The 12,051-nt window shown below is 39.8% G+C and overlaps 1 protein-coding gene across 2 annotated transcripts in view; it reads left to right on the top strand.

The window, feature by feature from the left end:
* Positions 1-12,051, top strand: part of LOC118545239 (COMM domain-containing protein 1) — a 186,422-nt gene that overhangs the window by 7,792 nt on the left and 166,579 nt on the right. Inside the window, exon 1 of one of the 2 annotated variants that reach the window (XM_078056500.1) lies at positions 3,391-3,567. The exons of the other annotated variant lie outside the window; for it this stretch is intronic. Coding sequence (XP_077912626.1) covers positions 3,391-3,567 — 177 coding nt within the window. Of the gene's footprint in view, positions 1-3,390; positions 3,568-12,051 lie in introns of those variants that run through there. 2 annotated transcript variants of the gene reach the window in all.

Genomic DNA, 12,051 nt, shown 5'->3' with positions numbered 1-12,051 from the left:
AGAAGCAGACTCCCTGCCGAGCAGGGAGCCTGATGCGGGACTCGATCCTGGGACTCCAGGATCATGACCTGAGCCGAAGGCAGTCACTTAACCAACTGAGCCACCCAGGCACCCCTATTTCTTGTGAGTTTTAATTAGACCTGGGAATGTTGAGAGGGAGTTCTTAGGGCCAGTAAAAAAGTAGGTTTATAGAAAGACTTCAGAGGGGTAAATTAACCCCTAGATATTGTAGGCTACATTTGGTGTGTATTTTTTGGGGAAAGTATCTGAGGCTTCTATTGGATTCTGAGAGCATCTTATGTTATCAAAACATTCAAGAAACACTATGTAAGGTATATGGCTTTTCTCAGTCATGTAGAACACGTATGTTCTTTAAAGCTTTTTATTAAAAGGATTTTGATTTTAGGACATACTACTTATCTTTTCATTACATAACTTTTTATTACAATAGTACTGCATGTGCATTGTAGACATTTAGAAAAATTAGGTAAGCAGAAAGAAGCAAATAAAAACCATTTTTGGGGTGCCTGGGTGACTCAGTCGGTTAAGTATCTGACTCTTGATTTCAGCTCAGGTCATGATCTCAGGGTTGTGAGATCTGCACTGGGCGTGGAGACTGCTTGGCATTCTCCTTCTCCCTGTCCTTCTGACCTCTCTCCCTCTCTAAAAACAAAAACAAACAAACAAAAACCCATTCTCAATTATTCAGAGATACACTCTATAGCATGTCAGTGAACAACCTTCCAGACTTCTATGCAGGTTGACAGAGCCAACCATCTAAACCTGAGGAAAATGTCTCAATATAGGTGAAAATCATTAATATTCCCAGTGTAAAAGAGCTCTTAGAAATCACTGAAGTGGGCGCCTGAGTGGCTCAGTCGGTTAAGTGTCTACCTTCAGCTCAGGTCATGATCCCAGGGTCCTGGAATCAAGCCCCACATCGGGCTCCCTGCTCAGCGGGAAGCCTGCTTCTCCCTCTCCCACTCCCCCTGCTTGTGTTCCCTCTCTCACTGTGTCAAAAAAATAAATAAAATCTTCAAAAAAAAAAAAAAAGAAATCACTGAAGTGACAGAAACCCTATAGAGAATTGTCAAGAAAATGGGAGGAAATACAAGTAGTCAATAAATATATATAAAAAAGTATTCATTCTCAAATTTAAGAAGTACAAATGAAAACAATAAGAATATTTCTCATCTATCAGATGGCAAAGATTATATAGAATAATATCAGTCAGTGTTAGGAAGGTTTCATGGAAATAAATGGTACAGCCTTTCTGGTAGGTAATTTGCAAGTCATGTGCTTAATAGTGCTGTTTCCACTCACAACCCTTTTCCCTCTTATGTTGACCATTCTCTGCAATTCCTGTAGACATACTTAACACAATATATAATTTATCCCTAGGTTTGCTTTTCTTGGAGCTGTAAAAGCATCTCTGAATTTGCCTTTTAGAAAATTAATTCCTGGGGTGCCTGGATGGCTCAGTTGGTTAGGCGGCTGCTGTCGGCTCAGGTCATGATCCTAGGGTCCTGGGATTAAGCCCCGCATCGGGCTCTCTGCTCAGCAGGGAGCCTGCTTCTCCTTCTCCCTCTGCCTGCTGCTCTGTCTACTTGTGCGCGCGCTCTCTCTCTCTGTCAAATAGATAAATAAATAAATAAAATCTTAAAAAAAAGAAAATTCCTCTAGGGAAAGAAATACATCTTTTCTATTATAAAGATGGGTAGAAAGTTATATAACCTATGCATTTCATTTCAGGATTGTAAAGAATGCCTCTTGACTTCAGGCAAACGCTGGATAAACATTAATTAAATCAGTCTAGATTGGTGATTCTCAACACTGCAACAAGGTGGCACTACCTTGAGAGGGGATGTCAGTTGTCCTGACAACGGAAGGGGAGGGATGGCCCAGGCTGGACAGGGGCCAGGTGTATTAGACATCCTGCCATGAAGGGGGATATTCACCTTTGTGAAAAACCTACATGTTTATTATTGTCTGAAATGGAACTCAGTTATACCATTGTGTTTATGTTCTTAGCAGGCTTTAGTATACACAGAACATTCCTGGTTTACAGTTACTGGGTAAAGTGAGGAAAGAATGTTTTTTGTTCTGAACATTACCAACCTTTGTTCACATTTCAGAAGATCAAGTTACCAGTAGCAGAGAGCTGCTCTCTCTTTCTCTCTGGAATCACCAATACAGCATACCGGTGTCAATTTGTATTTGTCACAGGAGGTTCAACATAAAGCTGCAGGCATTTGGCTATCCCATACGTCTCCTAGTCACCAGTATAGTTGTGCCCCAACACTTACACACTGAAATACGGATGTTTTAAATTAATTTCCTTTTATTTTTATTTTAAATTATAATTAGGTCATTATGTTGACTTTTAAATTGAAATATAGTTCACATACTGTGCGATTCATCTTTTAACGTGTATAATTCGGTGGGTTTAGTATATTCACAAAGTTATGTAACCATACCACTATCTAATTCTAGAACATTTTCATCACCCCTGAAAGAAATCTAGTACCCATTAATCCATTCCCCTTTCCTCTTGGTCTCTGGCAACCATTTTCTGTCTCCATGGATTTGTCTTTTCTGGACATTTCACGTAGATAGGATCATATACTACTTCACCTTTTGTGTCTGTCTTCTTTCACTTAGCATGTTTTTAAGATTCATCCATGTTGTAGCGTGTATCAGTACCTCATTCCTTTTCATGGGTGAATAATATATTGATTTTTTGAAATCATATGGGCAGAAAGTTATATAACCTATGCATTTCATTTCAGGATTGTAAAGAAAGTGTTAGCAAAATCTTTGTTATAGAAAGGAGCATTGGATCAGAGCCACACTGAGCTAGCCAGAAAGACAAGACACATTAATGTAAAAAGGCAAGTAACAATCCTAGCAAACACACTACGTTATCAGGGGATAGTTAAATTTTATGGGACAAAAGGTGGACAGGTAATGATTAGGCAGAGATTAGATATGAGTGGTAGATCGATATAAGTGATAGATCCTACTCAGTTCGGGGATTGGCAAGGCCTGGAATGAGATGCAGCCATTCCGAAGTTAAACTGCCGCCTTCATAGGATAGTTCCCCATCTCAAGTGATCTCCACCAAGTGATCTTTCCTTTCAGCAGGGCCTGGAGTGAGGAAGGGAATCAGCGTTAAGTAAAGTGATTCTTCTGGAACTGAATGGATAGCTCCCTGGGTGCAACCTAAGAGGATGGGTTTTGCGGAGCAAAACTGGTAGCTGCCAATACCAACCTCTGGTGGAACTTGGCCGCCATTTGTCCCGCGCGCCTTTGCCCAAGCCATTTAGGCCCATCCCAGGTGCCGTAGCGGGGGCCGCGCTCAGCTGTTGGGGGGCGGGGCTGCCGCTGACCATGGCGGGCGAGCTTGAGGGCTCTAAAGCTCTGAGCGGGCTGCTGAGCGGCCTGGCCCAGGAAGCTTTCCATGGGCACCAGGGCATCACGGAGGAGCTGCTGCGGAGCCAGCTCTATCCGGAGGTGTCACTCGAGGAGTTCCGCCCCTTTCTGGCGAAGATGAGGGGGATTCTTAAGGTACCGGTCCTCCCTGCAGCTGCGGCCGCGGAGCCCAACCCCTTCCCCTCCGCCCTCAGATTGGGCCCCTCAGAAGCTGAGAAGGCTTTCCTCCTTACACTTCCACTCCGTGGGCTCTACATTATACTCCTTCAGATCCGGGGCGCTCGCTCCGTCGCCTCCTCTCACTTTCTTAAGGGTGACCCCTTTCTGCTCAAGCTCCCAGCCCCGCAGCAGACACGAACCGGAGAGGACTCTGGGTTTTTTCTCAACTTTTTCTCTGTTGTGTGAGCGGCAATTTCGAGTTGCTTCGGCGGATCTGTGCGCTCCAGATTAAAATTAAAATTAAACAGCTATTAAATCTAGCTTTCCCGGGTTGTGGAAGTGGGGAGTGTTAAAGTGAGCCATTGCATGCTGGGATAGCGCGTGAATTCGCCGGAGTGAACCCCTGTCAAGTAGTGCACGGTATGGTTAAGAGAGCGCATTTACTAGCTTGAAGTCAAAGTATAAGTCAGCCTGTCCAGTAGAAATATAATGAGAGCTAAACATATAATTTAAGATTTTCTAAAAGCCACATTAAGAAAGTTAAAAAGCGGAGGAAATTAATTTTATTTCATTTAACCCAATGTATCCGAAGTATCTCTTTTCATGTAATCGATATACAAAATGTTAATAAGGTATTTTATATTTTTTTCACCAAGTCTTTGAAATAGTATGTGTATTTTACACTTAAAGCACGTTATTTTGTACTGGCCAGATTTCAAGTGACCAGTAGTTACCTGCGGCTGTTGAACAACACTGTTTCAGACTGAGAGCTAGTCATAGGAATGAATCTGGTGCCGAAGTATACTCTAGAGATAGACTATAAAAATGATTTTCGAGTTTTGTGGGCCTTCTGTGTGTTAGGAACTGTACTAGGTGGACACCCATTTTAAAGAATAGGAAACAGGCTCAGGGTGAGTCTAACTCTAGTTAGTCTAAAATCACACTTTGATTACAAAGGCAGTGTTGAAATTTCATCTCTTTTTTGCATCTGCTATTTGTTTCAAAACTGCTTAGGCTTTTTTTTTTTTTTTTTAAGATTTTTTAATTTATTCATTCGAGACACAGAGATACAGAGAGAGAGAATATGAGCAGGGGGAGAAGCAGAGGAAGGGGGAGAAGCAGGCCCCCCGCCTAGCGGGGAGCCTGATGCGGGGTTCGATCCGAGGACCCTCGGATCATGACCTGAGCTGAAGGCAGACGCCCAGCCATCTGAGCCATCCAGACACCCAAAACTGCTTAGGCTTTAAGAGGCAGTTCTTTTTTTCTTTTTTTTAACTACTTTTGCTTATAGGATTTGAATCCAGGAAAAAAAAAGGCAAAACAATTATTTCACAAAAAGTAAATGGACTGTCTCATGGAAATATTAGAGGTATTATCTCAGGTGAGATACTAGACATTCTGAGTAATATTATTTTATTTTAAAGATTTTAAAGTAATCTCTACACCCAATGTGGGGCTTGAACTCACAACCCCAAGATCAAGAATTGCATGCTCTACTGACTAAGCCATTCAGGCACCCCATTCTAATTTTAATTGATACCATAAACACTAATGAATGCCTTTTGTTTCTTTTTCTTTTTTTTTTTTTAAAGATTTTATTTATTTATTTGACAGAGAGAGACACAGTGAGAGAGGGAACACAAGTAGGGGGAGTGGGGGAGGGAGAAGCAGGCTTCTGCTGAGCAGGGAGCCCGACGTGGGGCTCGATCCCAGGACCCTGTGATCATGACCTGAGCTGAAGGGAGACGCTTAACGACTGAGCCACCTAGCCGCCCCTATGCCTTTTGTTTCTATCAAATCTTATTCTCCAAAGAGTGGTCAGAAAAGGTTTCCTAGAGAATTTGACTTCTTACCTGGGTTTTTGAGGTGTTTTCTAAGCCTATGGGGGGATGAGGATGAGGGACTGCAGGCCAAGAAGTAAGAACAGCACGTGTGTAGGCAGTGTCTTAGGAACTCCAAACATTGGGGACTACTGCTCTCTAGGTGGACAATATGATTATTTTGTTTGGTAATGGGGTAAAAATTTCAGGCTACCCAGAGAAGACATTGCCTGGAAATTCTCTCTCTTACTTACTTTTAAATATATTGCTGAATAATATCCAAGTATTGCTCTTTCTGCTGTCAGTCTTCTGCCTGAGGATGGAATACTTCAGTTTTCTGAGTAATTCTGGGTTGAAGAGCTGGCTTGGCTCACTTGGTGTTGGGAGTAGAACAGAAGATTTGCCTGTGCTTTGCAGCACAGCCTCTGTATAGCCAATTGAGATACCAAGGGAAAAAGCCTTTGATTGTTTGACTTAGGGCTGAAACTATGGGTTCTAGATGACATCTAGTTCCAATCTTCATTTACCTTTTAAGCAACACTGAGGTATAAATATCTCTGATTTTTAAGAAAACATAAAAAGCAAACAAGATTTTTACACAAAAGGCTTTGAGCATGTCCTGCAGTAAAAGAGAACACACACAAGCAATCATGATACAAGGATGTTGTAGTATTTGGAAATAGGGGTCTGCGTAAGCTACTGTGGACAGAAAGAGGCATTAGCTCTTTTGGGCAGGTTCTTGGAAATGCCATTTTTGCTGCTCTTGAAGAAAGTGTAGAATATTTCAGACTGAAACAAGGGGCAGCCATATAGGGCATTCTAGGTTAAGAAAATAGCAGGAGTGAGGCAGGAAAATGGTAAATAATCCAATGGAACAGGTTCAGGAAATGGTAAATAGTTTAATTTAACCATGGCATGGTGGTACCCAATATGTATTGGTGGAGGAGTCAAGAAAAAAATGAAGCAACCCTTTTAAAAAAAAAAATTTTTTTTTAAATTAACACATAATGTATTATTTGTTTCAGGGGTACAGGTCTGCTATTCATCAGTCTTACACAATTCACAGTGCTCACCATAGTACATACCCTCCCCAATGTCCATCACCCAGCCACCCCATCCCTCCGACTCCCCTCCCCATGAAGCAGCCTTTTATTTCTTTATTTCTGCTAACCATAATTCCTGCTCTTGAACAGGGCATACTTTTTTTTATTGTGCTAAAATACTTAATAACATAAAATTTATCATTGGGGGCATCTGGGTAGCACAGGCTGTTAAGTATCCATCTCTTGGTTTCAGCTTGGGTCACGATATCAGGGTTGTGGGATCAAGCCCTACATCAGGCTTCCCACTCAGTGGGAAGTCAGCTTGGGACTCTCTCTCCACCTCTCCCTCAGCTCCTCTCCCCTTGCGCACGCTCTCTCTCTCTCTAAAATAAATGAATACATCTTTAAAAAAAGAAAAAAAATTGTAACCATTTTAAAGTATACAGTTCAGTGGTATTAAATACACTTATAATGTTGTGCATCCATTACCATCCATATCTATAACTCTTTTCATCTTGTAAAACTGGAATTCTATACCCATTAAACAATAACTCCCCATAACAACCTCCCTCCCCCCCAAGCCTCTGGCAACCACCATTCTACTGTTTCTATGATTTTGACTACTCTGAGTATCTCATCTAAGTGGAATCATACAGTATTTGTCTTTTTTTTTTTGGCTGACTTACTTTGCTTAGCATAATGTCATCAAGGTTCATGTTGCATATGTCAGAATTTCCTTCCTTTTAAAGGCTGAATAATACTCCATTGTGTGTATATATCACACTTGCTTTATGCATTCATGTCATTGGACACTTGGGTTGCTTCCATGTTTTAGCTATTGTGAATGATGTTGCTGTGAACACAGGGTGCAGATATCTCTTTGAGACCCTGCTTTCAATTCTTTGGGGTATATATCCAGAGGTGGGATTGCTGGGTCATATGGTAATTCTATTTGTAATTTTTTGAGGAACTGCCAACTGTTTTCCCCAGTGGCTATACCATTTTACATTTCCACCAACAGTGCATAACAGTTCTGATTTCTTTATACCCTTGCCAACACTTGATATTTTCTGGTTTTGTTTTGTTTGTTTTGTTTTGATACTAGCTGTCCTAATGAGTATAAAGGTGGGCAGGGTGTACATTTTACATGTAGATAACAGCAGAAATCAAAACATTTTTTTCTTTTGTCTTTGTGGAGTCTCAGCTATCTTGAATTCAACATGCAGGCTAAAAGAGCAGAGAGGAAAATACCAAAAAAAATGCAGGAGTCTGAGCAAAGGGAAACAAACCGAGGATGAAAGTGGAGTAGTACCTCATCTCATTTGGTGGCCACACCTTTCAGTCATCTGTAGAGAATCAGGTTCTGTGAAGAAAGTGAAAGTGAGAGGACAACAGGGCTAGGAGGAAAGGATGTATAACTCCGTACAGGGAGCAGGATATACATGTTAGGCTCCTTATTGCCAGCTGCCTGCATTCATTCATAGGCTGTGTTTCAGACATCTCGAGCTGCAGTCTTTCCCTCTAACCTTCACATTGTGTGCCCAGATGTAATGTACTGATTGCGGCATTTGTACTAGTCTCTGTTTTCCACATGGAAGTTTTCCTACCCTACTTGGCGGACATTGATCCTCTCTAGCTTTACCTGTTGCTCACAAAAGGGCAAACCTTTCATTTGTTTGTAGATACATGAAGCTGGCCATTCATTTGCTCTAGTTTTATTTTTGGTAGCTCCTGAGGAGCAGTGAAACCAGTGAATTGAGAGTAGATGTGTTTAGTTAGGGAGATGACATTGTATATAAATACTCTGCCATTTTAACCTATCTTTTTGGTTTATATTTATAATTTCAACTTCTTCTAGGTATGCATTTGCATATTCTCTATTTCTTGCCTCTGCTGTTAACCTTGCAAGGGATGCTCCTTATTCTAGTTTACTGGAATTCTAGCGAAAGATCTTACTTAACTGAAGCTAGATCACCTTTTGTATATTTATGTTCTGTATTCACTACTCCCCTCTTTTGGTGATAATTTTGTGTTCCCTCACTGAAATTTCATATTAAAATTTTTTTAATTGTTTTTATTTTATTTATTAGAGAGAGAGAGAGCACACGCACAATCGGGGGAGGGGTGGAGAGAGAGAGAGAGAGGGAGAAACAGACTCCCCTGCTGCGTAGGGAGCCTGATGTGGGGCTCAATCCCAGGACCCTGGGATCATGACCTGAGCTGAATGCAGACGCTTAACTGACTGAGCCACCCAGGCACCCCCTTATTTTAATTCCAGTATAGTTAACATGCAGTGTTACATATTAGTTTCAGGTGTGCAATACAGTGATTCAGCAATTCCATACATCACCCAGTGCTCATCACAACAATTGCACTCCTTAGTCCCCATTACCTATTTTACCCCCCCCATCAGTTTGTTCTCTATAGTTAAGAGTCTGTTTCTTGGTTTCTCTCTCTCTTTTTTTTCCCCTTCACTTGTTTGTTTTGTTTTTAAATTTCACTATTGGAATGTAAGCATTAAGAGGGCAGGACTTTATTATTTTTTTCCTTTTTTATTCCTAACTTCTAATGCTGTTTCTAGCATATAATAGTAAAAATCTGTAGAGTAAGTGAATGAGTGGATAGTGCTTAAATACGGAGATTTCCATTAAAAAGATAAGCATGAGAGGGACGCCTGGGTGGTTAAGCATCTGACTCTTGGTTTCAGCTCAGGTCTTTTTTTTTTTAAAGATTTTATTTATTTATTTGACAGAGAGAGAGAGCGAGAGCAGGAACACAAGCAGGGGGAGTGGGAGAGGGAGAAGCAGGCTTCCCGCTGAGCAGGGTGCCCGATGCGGGGCTCGATCCCAGGACCCTGGGATCGTGACCTGAGCCGAAGGCAGACACTTAATGACTGAGCCACCCAGGCGCCCCTGTTCATATTATTTTAAAAGCACAATTTGATCCTAGTTTCCAGATAACCTGGAAAATTTTGTGGAACGTATTTATAGTAAAAGCAGAAGCTTAGAAGTACATTTGGTATTAAGTTTATAAAGTGACTTAAGTTGACTGCCCATTAGTAATGATTTTTTTTATTGTCAAAGAATGGTATTTTCAGCTTCTGTTTAAGATTTATCTTGTGGAATGTATCTAGTACCTCATTCTTGTGAAAAAGCCAGAATACTTTTTAGTTTTATTTATTTTTAGTTTTTTTCAGAATGCTTTTTAATATTGAACTTCCTTGTGTTGCAATAGGGTTTCAGCATTTATTATATAATGTAGAAAGATTTTACTGTGTAAGATACTTTTTTTTTTTTTAAAGATTTTATTTATTTATTTGACAGAGACAGAGACAGTGAGAGCAGGAACACAAGCAGGGGGAGTGGGAGAGGGAGGAGCAGCCTTCCCGCTGAGCAGGGAGCCTGATGTGGGACTTGATCCCAGGACTCTGGGATCAAGACTTGAGCTGAAGGCAGCTGCTTAACGACTGAGCCACCCAGATGCCCTGTGTAAGATACTTTTTAATATAAATATATTATTGGTCTTTCTTTACAATGAAAAATGTAAAGCAATATCTTTTTGACCAGTGTTAAGAATGAACTTCACCCTTACACATTTCAGATGGTAAATATTAAATAATGAGAAATTAACTTGATTATAAAAAAGAATGCAAAATATCTGGTCTTGAAATGTGTAGATTAGGAGACATGAATAGAAGAGACTGAAAACATTGATTTATTCTGACATACTTTCAGGATTCATTTGCCTTCTGTCTTCATTATTAACTATAAGCAGTAGTAGTTCTGCTTTTCTACACTAGGTGGCAGTAGAATATTGGCTTGCTCACACGCTGCTGGAAGCAAGGTAATGTTTCAAATGTTCTTTTGAATGTTCTAGTTCAGAAAACAAAGTTGGCTACTCAACAATAAGAATTTCTTATCCAAAAGAAGTCTAAATAGTTGGTTTGATATTTTGAATTTAGAAACACCATTTTCTGGGAAATTTAAAGCTCTATAATCAGATTCCTTTTGCTATAGTTCTCTGGTTTTTGTATAACTAAATTTTACTAATTTCATTGAACAGTTTTGAGAATTTAGATGATAACTCGTGAGATACATTTCTACTTCTCCAAAGGATTGGCAAGCAATTGTTTGGTAAGATGTTACTTTTTTTATGTCACTGGATGTCACATGATAAAGTAGCAATTGCAGATTACCAGCTGGAGTTTATTTTAATGGGCTCAGATGACCTGTATGAGGGGCACCTGGCTGGCTCAGTCAGTAGAGCATGCAACTCTTGATCTCGGGGTTGTGAGTTCAAGCCCGACTTTGTGCATGGAGCCTACTTTAAAAAAAAAAAAAAAAAAAACAAGAGAAATCAAACGACCAGTATGAGGTGTTCTAAAAGTTTGGCTGGCTCAGTTGGAGGAGCACACAACTCTTCATCGTGGGGTTGTGAGTTCGAGTCCCACATTTTTAAATTTACTTAAATAAAAAAAAACAACCTTAACCCCCCCCCCCCAATATTAATTGAAGATCCATTTGGTTCTCTTCTCAAAGTGTTTTGGGTCTGCACACTTGACTTGGGTTGAAAGAGTTCTTGGGTAGAGAGATTTTTAAAGAGAAAATTTTTTTAGAAGATTTTTTTTATTTATTTGAGAGAGAGTGAGTGAGACAGAGAGTATAAGCAGGGCAGGGCTCACTGGGAGAGGGATAAGCAAACTCCCCACTGAGCAGGGAGCCCAATGCAGGGCTTGATCCCAGCACCCTGGGATCATGATCTGAGCCAACCAGGCACCCCTAAAGAGAATTTCTATCTTTGATTTATCTATCACATATTTACTGAGCCCATAATTGTGCTATACCTGGCTCTGTACACAAAGGTGAATATCACAAAGAATCCCGTATTACATGGTAAATGCTATAAGAAAGGTATCAATGATGTGTTCTCATGAAGTGGATCCTTATTTTTTACAGAAACATGAAAAATCATTTTTTTTTGTCCTAATAAAATAACTTCATTTTTGGCTTTGTGTTAACTTAGAATGTCATTTTTTTTTTTTTAGAATGTAATTTTTGTAAATTTTGACTTCATTATTTGTTTCAACTAATTCCTTTTTTAAAAAAGCCATATTATACTAAATTGAAGAAATTTTGGTGTGGGTTGTGTTATGTGTACTTTACATATGATAAACTTTTAATGTTTTTGTATGCCAGTATGGAATTATCTCTGAAAGGTATTCTGTGTATTATTCTTTGTCATGATATTTGATCATGGTATAGCTTTCTTGCACAATTTTCTACAGACCTATTTCTAAACAAAGCTACCATTTATGAAATCCTTAAATTTCCATTATGTTTATCCTGAGGGTATGTTACTTGAGAAGTAATGAAATCATTTATCATTTGTTTAAAATGTGTTCATTTTTTTAAATAAACATTTATTGAGCACCTATCTGCCAGATCTTGTGCCTGGCACTGGAAACATCAGTGAACCAAATAGAAAATTTTCCTATCTCCTAGATGTATCATTCAAGGGAGGCAGGGGTATCCTTTTTTTTTTTTTTAAGATTTATTTATTTGAGATAGAGAGAGAGAGCACAAGCAGGGAGAAGGGGC

This window comes from Halichoerus grypus, chromosome 10 (genome assembly GCF_964656455.1).
Source record: "Halichoerus grypus chromosome 10, mHalGry1.hap1.1, whole genome shotgun sequence".
In the NCBI taxonomy this organism is placed as follows: domain Eukaryota; kingdom Metazoa; phylum Chordata; class Mammalia; order Carnivora; family Phocidae; genus Halichoerus; species Halichoerus grypus.
This window is presented reverse-complemented; position numbering and strand designations above follow the sequence as displayed.